The sequence below is a fragment of the Eumetopias jubatus genome, unplaced genomic scaffold (assembly GCF_037043125.1).
Source record: "Eumetopias jubatus isolate StellerSeaLion01/CBP00866 unplaced genomic scaffold, mEumJub1_p1.0 scaffold_7, whole genome shotgun sequence".
NCBI classification, from domain to species: Eukaryota; Metazoa; Chordata; class Mammalia; order Carnivora; family Otariidae; genus Eumetopias; species Eumetopias jubatus.
Genome location: NW_028274813.1, coordinates 122,246,412 through 122,258,255, shown reverse-complemented (window position 1 = coordinate 122,258,255; position 11,844 = coordinate 122,246,412). Strand labels below are relative to the sequence as shown.

At 44.9% G+C, this 11,844-nt stretch overlaps 1 protein-coding gene and 1 pseudogene across 2 annotated transcripts; both read right to left on the bottom strand.

Moving 5' to 3' along the window:
* Positions 1 to 267: 267 nt before the first annotated feature.
* On the bottom strand, positions 268 to 602 carry LOC114223277 (protein kish-A pseudogene; annotated as a pseudogene).
* Positions 603 to 2,796: 2,194 nt separating this feature from the next.
* ZNF774 (zinc finger protein 774) lies at positions 2,797 to 11,358 on the bottom strand. 2 transcript variants are annotated; one of them, XM_028122071.2, is made up of 4 exons: positions 11,253 to 11,358; positions 9,452 to 9,574; positions 7,251 to 7,348; positions 2,797 to 5,855 (listed from the first exon to the last, which is right to left on the bottom strand). In XM_028122071.2, exons 2-4 carry the CDS (start codon positions 9,556 to 9,558, stop codon positions 4,615 to 4,617), a joined length of 1,446 nt encoding a protein of 481 aa, XP_027977872.1. In that variant the 5' UTR covers positions 9,559 to 9,574; positions 11,253 to 11,358; the 3' UTR covers positions 2,797 to 4,614. The 2 variants fall into 2 exon arrangements, with proteins under 2 accessions (XP_027977872.1, XP_027977871.1); XM_028122070.2 differs by lacking the exon at positions 11,253 to 11,358 and having other exon boundaries at positions 9,452 to 10,163.
* Between the last annotated feature and the right edge of the window lie 486 nt (positions 11,359 to 11,844).

Sequence of the window (11,844 nt, the reverse complement as noted above, 5' to 3'; positions counted from 1 at the left end):
ATAAAAATAGAGAACAGCAGCTGGAAATTTATCTCATTCAATGTTCAGAGATAAAAGGGTTAACCATTCATTCCATTATTTTCTGTAAGTCCTTTTTTCATACTGAAATCTGATGGCAGTTAAAATCTGATATTCTTTTTTTTTTTTAAAGATTTTATTTATTTATTTGACAGAGAGAGACACAGCGAGAGAGGGAACACAAGCAGAGGGAGTAGCAGGCTTCCTGTGGAGCAGGGAGCCTGATGCGGGGCTCGATCCCAGGACCCCGGGATCATGACCTGAGCCGAAGGCAGACGCTTAACGACTGAGCCACCCAGGCGCCCCAAAATCTGATATTCTTCCAAGCTACTGTATGAAGAGGATGCTGAAGGCCACCGTCACACAGCATACTGCAACGTAAGGACTCTTCCGTGCACCAGTTCTGGCCACTTCCACAACATACCCAACGATCCAGTTTTATTCCTGTCCAGGAGGCTGGGTGCCAAGGATCGGATATAAGCACAGGTACTTATAAGCAGCAAGATTACACTCAACAGACTCTGAAAATGGAAAATGGCAGACGTAGTGAGGCCGGCGAAACCCCAGCCACCAGATTTGGGTTTTTATCTTAAAAGCAATGGGAAGCTGCAGGCTTTTAAGCAGATAGCTGATGTGATTAGATTTAGGATTTTAAATGATTACTTTGGTTTCTATGAGAAGGAATTAGAGCAAAAACAAAATCAGGGATATCAGTTAGGAGATGAGGGCAGGACTTCAGAAAAGAGGCTGGGGAGTGGCCGTGGGGACAAAGGTCCCACATAGGTTTGAGAGGAACGAGAGAGAGAAAATCGGTGGGGCGTGGTGAGGAAGTGGATTTTGAAGCGATGGAGAGAGGAAGTGTGGAGCACGTGCAATAAGCCAAGGGCCCAGTCATAGGTTAGAAACAAAGGGAAATACACAAAGTCAGCTACCTCAACTCTCACCAGCAGCTTTTAAATATTCCTACTTGTGGCTGTGTGTGTGTGTGTGTGTGAGTGAGACAGAACCACAAAGCAAGACACACATTGCAAGACACATCCATATGTTTAACATATGGATCGTATTTGATTTAGAACAATACTTAGGTAGATAAATGAAGATGGTGTACTCTTGTATTATCATAAAAGGGAGGCAGAATCATTCCCTGCTAACAGGGATGTGGCTTCCTCTCCTGCTTCAGGCCAGGATAGTATTGGCAAGTATGAACTGGCAAGTTGGAGTCCATCTCTGACTAAGGAATCATTCGAGTATTTACTGAACTTTTTAGAACACTGTTTTATGGGGGAACCAGCAAACGAGGGGAGTAAGTCAGGGGAAAAACAAAGGAGTACATTAGAAAAGTTGTGAGATTTATGCAGTTATAAATGTCCAGAAATAGTCTCTCATGGGAAGGACCTCAGAAATCTAGGGCATGGAGGCTGAAATTCAGGCAGTGATATTTAAAAACTGAAGATAGTCTAATAAAACAGCTAGTGTGGGGGCACCTGGATGGCTCAGTCAGTTAAGTGTCCGACTCTTGATTTCGGCTCAGGTCATGATCTTGGGGTCCTGGGATTGAGCCCCATGTCGAGCTCCCCACTCAGTGCGGAGTCTGCTTGTCTTCTTCTCCCTTTGCTTGCTCGCTGTCTCTATCTCAAATAAATAAATCTTAAAAAAACCCAAAAAAACAGCTAGTGTGCTGTCCCTATATAAATTGTACCTTGGGGAAACCAGAGAGTTGGGAAGAGGGAGTTCTCTTTGTAGAAGTATTCCAGTTAATAAATGAAGGAATAAATTATGGAAATAAAACACCACCATTTGGCAAAACCAAATGAAATAAGGGCTTCTCAATGGCTGCTAACATCATGAGACAAAATAACACTATGTACCTCCCGGTAGAAGGACACAAGATCACTATGGAGTATTCTTGCCCTTAAATCTGAATCTGTCATGTTTACAGATCCAAATACCAAAATTAGGAAAGAGGAGCAGGGGCACCTGGCTGGCTCAGTTGGTGGAGCGCGTGGCTCTTGATCTTGGGGTTGTGAGTTTGAGCCCCATGTTGGGTGTAAAGAAATAAAATCTATAAAAAAGCGGGGCGTGCCTGGGTGGCTCAGTCAGATGAGCATCTTCCTTCGGCTTGGGTCATGATCTCAGGGTCCTGGGGTCGGGCTCCCTGCTCAGGGGGGAGTCTGTTTCTCCCTCTCCCTCTGCCCTCTCCCCCCCCACCTGCTGCTTGTGCTCTCTCTCTCTCTCACACACATACACAACACTCTGTCTCTCTCTCAAATAAATAAAAAAAATCTTTTAAAAAAAAGGGTGGGGGAAGCAGAGGATAGAGGAGCACGTTAAAGGACCCCAGAGGATAGAATTGGCCAAACACAGAGCTGGGGGGCCACCACAGGACAACCAGCTTTCTTCAACAAATAAGTTACAAGAATAAAACAGAGGAAGAGGGGAACAGAGCAAGACTTGTAAGGAACATACCAACCAATTGATATGGAGACCTTATTTGGATTTTGATTCAAACAAACTAAAAAACAGCAACAAAAGCAAAAAACATAACTAGGGACATGTGAACATTGACTGAAATATTTGATGATACTGTCAATCACTGCTCATTTTTTTTCAGGAGAAATAATAGTATTGCAGCTGTGTTTAATAGGAGACACACCTTTTAAAACAGTGGTTCTCAAAGTCAGAGCATGCACCACCATCACCTGGAGAGCTTATTGAAACACATATTGCTGAGCCCCACGCCTAGTTTCTGATTCAGCAGCTCTGGGGTGGGTTTCTAGCAAGTTCTCAGGTGACACTAATGCTGCTGGTCTGGGCTCACATCTTGAGAACCGCTGCACCGGATTAACCAGATTTTTTAAATCTAATTACTCTTTCAAAGAAAGAGCTTAGGTTATCAGCTGAGTTCTATCCCACTGGGTTACAGCACTTGGACAGCATTCCATATAATGAAAGAAAATGAACTCTTGTTCCAAGGCTCACCCGATAATTTAGTCTGTATTGCCACAGGAAGGCTTGAAAGAAGAATACCTTCAGCTCACCTCTTTTCTCTCCAAGTGTGACAAACCTAGCTCCCTCCGTAACCACTTGTGTCTACCCTTCCCCTCCCACTCCCCAGCACAGGATCCTGTAAGGCTCCCTGGAACTTAGGCTACATCCCTCCATCATTTCAAATTCAAATTCAAAACAGGTTGATGCATATAATATGGGGCATCCAGTCCTGCATGCAGTGTCTCAGAGACTCTAGCAGATCTCAGAGGCGGTCCGTTCTCTGCTGTTGTAGAGGAGACCTGCAGCCAAATTTTGGCTCTTCTGTCACCTGTGTACCCACAATGCATTGTTCGGCGATTTGGGGCCTTAGGTTTTCAACAGGTAAAGAAAGAAAGCTGTTATTATGAAGAAAATGGGACACCTGGAGAAATAATAGCCAGAGTTCCTTGGAGGAAAGACATTTCCACCAATACCAGAACATTGAATTTTAGAGATATTATTACTTTATAATTTAACAAAAAAGTGCTTGTGTGTGTGTGTGCGCGCACACACGCCTTAGATCCTCACAACAACCTTGTGAGGTAAGTAAGGTAGAGGCTGAGAGAAGGTAAAGTCTGGCCAAATTAAATGTCAGAGCCAGCGCTCAAACACCCCCCTTCTCAATGGAGGCAGTGTTCTTTCCAACACACTGCCTTCCCTCAATTTATTTCCATTAAATATAGGAATGTACTAGTGCATAAAATGAATGACTCTAAAAAAAATCAGAGTTGCATTAAACTTAAAACTAAAGGGCCCATGAGCCAGGTGATTAGGAAACAGGAGTTGTTCCCCTCAGCTAAATGCCAGGAAGGATCCCTGTGATATTTAACGTCTCCGCAATTTTGCTTCCATCGTTTTACAGTCCTCTTCCAGCCTCTTCTGGCTTGTTCACCGCCAGATATTTTCTATGCCTCAGATGGCAGCAAACCTCCAGTGGGAGTACCTCATACACTGGTGTACAAAGAGCTTCTGAAATTCTTTCGGCCTTGAAGTCACAAGACCACAGACATCCTCTATGAGAATTCTGCCTTGCCATGGCAATGAGACATCTGGTGACTAACGTCTGCATAGCACTGGATAGGGAGAGTGTTTTCTGTTTTATTAAATCTTTTGTGTTCATACCCCAAATCCTCTAGTTGCAATCTAATTTCTTGCAAGTTCTGGATTTGTGGGGCTGCGCTAATGAATTCTTATTGAATCATAAGGCTAATAAACGTATTGAGGGTCGTTTAAGGGCCAGGTGTTACATAGTATTAAGGGCTTATACGATTTCAAATATTAATCATTAATAGTGGTAATGTGGCCACATATATCTCACTCCTCTTTTAGTAATCAAGCATCAACCATCAAACTCACATTTCCCTAAGGTCAGTTAAAAACACTGAAGGAATGCCTTTTGTATTCAAAACATTATTTGTGGCCTATGGGTTTATCCTCACCATTAAAGCGTAGGAAAAGGCCCAACTTGAGCCACTGATGCCCATGTTCAGGCTTTCTATATATGGAGCACCTGAAGACAACAGAAATGAAAATCTGGAAAGGGGCAGAAGAAGCACTTCAAACCATTTCCTAGATCAAATGGGTATTTTGATGGCATAAAAGATGTGCTTTCTGACGGAAGCTCTTGTCACATCTACTACAGTGGAAAGGTTTTTCTCCTGTATGTGTTCTCTGGTGTGTGAGAAAATGGGAACGCTGATTGAAGGTTTTGCCACACTCGGGACAGTGATAGGGCCTGTCTCCTAAGTGGATTCGTTGATGAGTAATGAAGTGGGAGCTCTGGTTGAAGCTCTTCCCACACTCGCCACATTTGTAGGGTCTTTCCCCCGTGTGGATCCGTTGGTGTTTTATGAGGGCAGAGCTGTCGGCGAATCCCTTCCCACAGCTGTCACACTTAAATGGCCTCTCACCTGTGTGTGTCCTCTGGTGCGTGACCAGGTGTGAGCTCTGACTGAAACTTTTGTGGCAGTAAGGACAGCTGAAAGGCCTTTCTCCTGAGTGAGTACTCATGTGCGCTACAAAGTGAGAACTATCTCTAAAGCCCTTCCCACACTCTGGGCACTTAAAGGGCCGTTCTCCGGTGTGGGTTCGTTGGTGTTTAACCAAGTCTGAGCTCTGGCTAAAACTTTCCCCACAGTCACTACACCTGTAAGGCTTCACTCCCGTGTGGGTCCTCTGATGGGTAATGAAGTTTGAGCTTCGACTAAAGCTTTTATGGCATTCGAGACATGTGTAGGGCTTCTCTCCTGTGTGGGTTCTTTGGTGCATTATGAGGTGTGGCTTCCGCCCAAAGGTCTTTCCACACTGTGGGCACCCATAGGGTCTCTCACCTGTGTGAGTTCTCTGATGTTTGATGAGTGTAGAGCTGTCGCTGAATTTTTTCTCACACCCGTTGCATTGGTAGGGTTTCTCTCCTGTGTGTGTTCTGCGATGGGTGACAAGGTCTGAACTCTGTTTGAAGCCTTTCCCACACTCGAGGCATTTATAAGGCCTCTCACCAGTATGGGTTCTTAGGTGTCTTATGAGATAGGAGCTCTGGTTAAAGCTTTTTCCACATTCTGCACACACAGGCTTCTTTCCTACATATCCATCCAGCAGCTTGTTTAAATCCTTCTCCTGTGGAAGCGGCTCCAGTTGGCCCTCTCCTGGTAGGGTTCCATGTTGCCCTTCTAATTCAAGGTCCCTCTCCCAGTTTCCTCCCCATCTAGAAGTATGAGAAATATCTTTATTGGCCCTTTCTGAGGATGTTCCACATTGTTCTGCTGTTTCTGAAATGTCCTGATTGAGTTTTGTCACCTGATTCTCAAAGTCTGAAAAATTAACAAAAGTAACAGGGAATGAAGTTACTCAGTTATCAGGAAAAAACATCAGAAGGCAGTAAGAAAGATTGAGATTAGCGCTTTGGCAACAGACTACACTTAATTTCACTTTGTGAAAAGTTTTTTTTTTAATTGTATTTATTTATTTGACAGATACATAGCGAGAGAGGGAACACAAGCAGGGGGAGTGGGAGAGGGAGAAGCAGGCTTCCCGCCGAGCAGGGAGCCTGATGCGGGGCTCGATCCCAGGCCCCTGGGACCATGACCTGAGCCGAAGGCAGACGCTTAACAATTGAGCCACCCAGGCGCCCCAAGGTTTGTTTTTTTTTTTTAATTTTTAAAAAGGATTTTATTTTTAAGTAATTTCTACAACCAGTGTGGGGCTCAAACTCAACCCAGAGATCAAGAGTCGCTTGCTCCACTGACTGAGTCAGCCAGGCGCCTCTCATTTTGTGAAAAGTTTATCGAAGTTCATTAAGCTTACAGAAAACTTAAATTCCTAAACCCTTTTTAAGATGAATCTTGGGGGATGCCTGGCTCAGTTGGTTAAGCATCTGCCTTCAGCTCAGGTCATGATCACAGGGTCCTGGATCAAGCCCTGCGTCAGCAAGGAGTCTGCTTCTCCCTCTCCCTCCCTGCCACTGGCTCATGCTCACTTGCTCTCTGTCAAATAAATAAATAAAATCTTAAAAAAAAAAAAAAAAGATGAAGCTTGAGGGGTGCCTGTGTGGCTCAGTTGGTTAAGCATCTGCCTTCGGCTCGGGTCATGAGCCCAGGGTCCCAGGATCGAGCTACATTTGGGGCTCCACACTCAGCATGGAGTCTGTGTGAGGATTCTCTCTCTCTCTCTCCCTCTCCCCCTGCCCCTCCTCCCATTTGCACACACTTTCTCTCTCTCTAAAATAAATCTTTAAAAACAAACAAAAAACAATAAATGAAGACTTTAAGGGCACCTGGCTGGCTTAGTCGGTAGAGCATGTGACTCTTGATCTTGGGGTTATGAGTTCAAGCCCTACGTTGGGCATATAAAGTTTACTTAAAAAAAATAAAATGAAGACTTGATTTGGTAAATTACTGATTGCCCAAGAAGTCAAATTTAAACTTCAAATAGTGAGAACAAAGTCTATGGCAGCATTCCAAAATCTTCATCTAAACAAGGGCTGAGGGTGCCTGGGTGGCTTTGACTCAGGTCATGATCCCAGGGTCCTGGGATCGAGCTCTGCATCAGGCTCCCTGCCCAGTGGGGAGTCTGCTTCCCCCTCACGCCTGCCCCTCCCCATCTCTCATGCTCACTCTCTCAAAATCTTAAAAAATCTTAAAAAAAAAAAAAAAAAACCAAGGCTAAAATGCTAGATCTCCTCCCACTGGATAATATCCATATCTCACCTGTATAACTTTCCCTTAGGATCTTCCTTGCCTCAAAATTTTGGATTGGTAGCACTTCTTTCTGTTCCAGCTGGGAGATTACACTGGGTCTGGAAATCCTATAACAGGAAGGTGAATATAGGATATTAATCTGAGCCAACCATACAATGCCTGACCAAAAAGGCAAGCCCTCCTCCTTCCCTAAGTGGAGGAGAAAGCCCAGTGAGATGCTAAGCTAAGGTGTGTTTGGTCTCATTGAAAGGGCTGCCATGATGGAGTGATAAAACAGGGTGATCTCCCCAAGAGGCTAAGAAAATAGCCCCTTTCCTCCCATTAAAACAACAACAACAACAAAACAACCAGACTTGGGTGATAGAAACTCCAGAGTGAGCACAATAATTCATCTCTGAAGGCACAAGGCTAAACCCATGATTTTATCAGAAACAATGCCATCATGACCTCACCCTTAGAAAGAATCAGGGAAGTTAACTATAATGTTGGGCTTTAAACTTTTCCCAGAAGGGCAGCAGTAGATATAGCCAAGAGAAAAAGACAAACACTTGTAAAGGGGGGGAAAAAAAGGGCAAAGGCTATAAATAGGCAATTCACACACAGACACACACATACACGCAGTCTGTAAATATGTGAAAAACCTTTAACCTTACCATTAACCAAAGAAATTCAAATAAAAACAATGATACAGTTAGACAATGTAGTATGGAGGTAAAGAGTGCAAACTGCCTAAGTTTCAATCTTAACCCTTCCTCTTACTAGCTGTGTGACTTCAGGAAAGTGACTTGAACTCTCTGTGTCTCAGGGTCTTCATCTGTAGACGAGGGATAATGGTAAGACCTACCTCACAGTGTTGTTGTAAGGATTAAGTGGTAAGTCCCCAAAAAATGTTAGCTGTCACTGTTATTTAACCCAGACTCTTAAATTTTAATACCTACCATGATAGGTAAAATGTAAAGAAATGGACACTTTCATATAATGCTTGCAGGAATAAATAATTCAATCTTTTTGGAAGGCATTGGGCAAAAATATCAAATATCTTAGAAATGTATCTATTCTTTGATCTAGCAATTCTAATTCTGGGAATTCTAAGGAAATGAAAAAAAAAGTAAAAAAAAAAAAAAGTTGTGGGACGCCTGGCTGGCTCAGTTGAAAGAGCATGTGACTCCTGACGTCAGGGTTGTGAGTCTGAGCCCCACGTTGGGGGTAGAGATTACAAAGAAAAATAAATAAAACTTAAAAAAAAGTTGTGCAAAAGGTATATTAGCTAATTACTAACTAATTATACTTTAATAAACAAGACCTAAAAAAGAAAGACAGTTAGCCAAGAGATGGTCATTACAATACTGGTGAAGATCTGGAAATGACCTAAATGTCCCGTGACAAAGGAATAATCATATTTGATTGAGCCATATGAAATTGCCATTGTATAAGTTAAAAAATGGTTTAAAAATGGTCAAGTATATGATTCAATCTAATGTAAGTTATTATATTCCATTCAATAAATTACTAAGTGGTTATTTTAAGCAATGTATAGAAGACTATTGTTGTCAATATATATTCACAATACACCGTGTAAAAAAGTAAGATGCACAACTGAACATACAAGTAAGATCCCAATTTTTTTCTTTTGTTTTTGTTAATTACATATATCCTTAGAACAATGCTTGGAAGGATAGTAACTCTTCAGTCGTGGGATGGCATCGGACTTTGCTTTTCATTTTGTTTCTCTTTTCCTTCAAGGGGCGTATATTACTTATGAAGTAAAGCAAGGAGAAGGGGTAGCCATTGTATTTTAGAAAGAGCACTGGAGGTTTGTTTTGTTTGTCTGTTTTTGAAGTGGCAGGAAAAAACACAGCTCCCCTTTGCCACAAAGACCTGGGTTGGACTCTTACTCTGCCACTTAACTTTGAGTCTTGGGGTCCTGACTGAAAGAGGTATAATACCCACATCAAAGGGTTATGGTGAGATATTAACAAGAAAATTAATATCAAAGATATCCCTGAGCTATAAAGTGCCATAAAAATGAAAGTCATGCCAAAAAAAAAAAAAAATAAAAAGTGGAAGTTATTCTTTTTCTGCCAGGGAGGCAACAAATATTCTCACAGAGAGCTGGTGCTGTAAGAGACCAGTGTCCCTAGAGCCTGCTCAGACTTGGACCTTCTCACAATATCTAAGTCTAAAATCTAAAAGGAGAGTAGCAGCCTTACCCTTTGAGAGCCCATTCTTCAAACTGTGCCGGGTGGTATCCTTGAATAGGATTTTCTAAGCGGTGTCCAGGTAACCCACTCTTCCCTGAAGTCCCCAGCCACATCATTGAGAGGCATCAGTTCCTAAAGCAAGAGACCTCAGTATGCATCAAAAGCTCTCTGGACATTCTAACCATTCTAACCATTGTCTCAAAACCAAAAGACAGTCCCAGCGGCCACCAGTATACCCAAAGAAAACCCCCCTTGCCTAGAATAGCTATGAGGTAAATTCGGTCAACCACCAAAGGGTTGCTTTTCTTGTTCTGTTTTTACGTCATCTTTCCCTTGGCCAACACTCACATCATGAAGTGAGGCCTGGAGCTCCCAAACACATCTACAGAACCCTCAGTCTTTGGAAAATTAACTTTTTGAGAAATAAATGGTTCACGATGGACAAGATAAACAAAGAAGAGAATGTGTCGGGATGACTTGATTTGTGAAAAGTTCTCCAGCTACATTTTCCTCGGCAAGCTAGAAAATTGTGGACTTCACTATACTCGTATTAGTTATGAGAACAGTCGACTTTTCCTGGCTTGTAGATTTGGTGTCAACCTCAAGGAACAAGACCCTGGGTACCATTCTATTTCAAGGTTTAATGGAATCAGAAATGAGATTTAAAAAGACATGGATAAGCTGTAAAATAAAGTAAAATTTAATGAAGATAAGCACAAAACAAAACCCATGGGGCCCGAAAACAATCATTGACACATTGATAAAACTGACAGCAGTATCAAGAAAAAATTATTTGGAGGGCAATGGTCAGATTACTAGATGGATCAGTAATTTACTCAGTAATATGTTGTAAGGCATTAGGAGTCACAAAGAAATATAACGGTTTTTTTTTTTGGTTCTGTTTTGGGGTCTTTTGTGTTTTTTGGGGGGTGGGGGTGGCTTAAAGAGTTTCCGATAGAAACAAACACAAGTCAGCCAGCTGAACCTGCTACAAAAAATTCTGCATTTCAGTGGGCGATGGAACCAGACTGGAGTGAGGAAGCTTAACTCTTTCCCCGTTTTTTGTCTCACCAATCAAAGCACCTGGGTACTACTAGAAGACACTCACACTTTTCATGGAAACATTTATGCATTTCCACACGTTGCTATCGGTCATTTATAAAGTACTGAATGTTTAAGGACCTAAACACCGCCGGGATACATTTCCTCTCCGGATTTAAATAACGTCATTAGGAGGTAAGTCTGGAGCATACACTTTATTTCCACGTCCATTAGGAAACACAACTGCTGGGCCCACTTGCAGGAGACAGCGGGACTGGGGGTTCACAGCCACGGTCACAGAAACCTTGTTTCCCACCCCGTCTCCTGCCCCCCCCCCCACCCCGACAGGTAACCCCCGCAGGCCCCAGAGCGCAGAGGTGCTAAGTGCCATTGTGAGCAGCACCAGTTTGCCCGCTGGGGTTATTAATAGGGACATGACGGCACCGGTGGGCCGACACCCGTCCCCCCGCCCTCCCCTGCCAGTGCTGGAGGCCCCGTCAGGGCGCCGCGGTCACAGGGTCGCAGCGCTAAGCTGGAGCCCGGAGACCACCTCCGAGGAGCAAGAACATTGATCGAGAGGATGGGCTCTCCCGACGACGGCACAGAAAGCCGCGGCCACCTGTCCCCACTCTTCAGCAAACCCCCGCGGGCTCCGAAAGGCGAGCGCGGGGACCTGGCAGGGACCACATCGCGGCGGCGGGCGAGTCCCCTCCACGCCCCTCGGCAGCTCCCAGGCTACCGCAGCGGTCTCCTTGTCCGCGTCACTCACCGCCCCGGGGCCCGGCCGGGGATGGAGCAGGAAGTGAGAGTCCTCCACCGCCGAGCCGCACCCAGCCCACAACGCCGAGGCAGTCCCTCCCTGAACCCGACCGGGATTCGTGACAGGGCTGTGGGGACACAGGTGGGACTCTGGGCGCGACAGCCCGCAGCCGGAAAACACCGCCCCTGTCCCCTTACCATTGGCTCCTCATTTTCCGCGACCAGAAGCCTCGTCCGCTCATAGGCCGGTAGAGCCTTCAGTCACCGCGCGGCCTTTTGGGATATGTAGTCTCGAGCAAGACCTCAAAGGACCCGGAGTCCCGGGATACCCAGGTCCAAGCGGTGGCGAGTACGAAGCCCAGTTCTCCCTACGGCGGGAACTGCTTCTCTCGAGTTGACAGAGGGATCTGCAGACGCGAAACTCTTGGCCTCACCCGACTGCCGCGGAGCAGCCATGTACCAACGGCGGCGGCTCCCGCGCTCTGGCACCTCGCGCCCCGCCAAGCGCCGGGCGGCTCATCGCCGCCAGCGTGTGGATGCTCCTCTGCCAGGCCCCCCATCCCGGAGGGCCGGAGCCTGCGTGGTGTCTGCCGCCGGCCGGT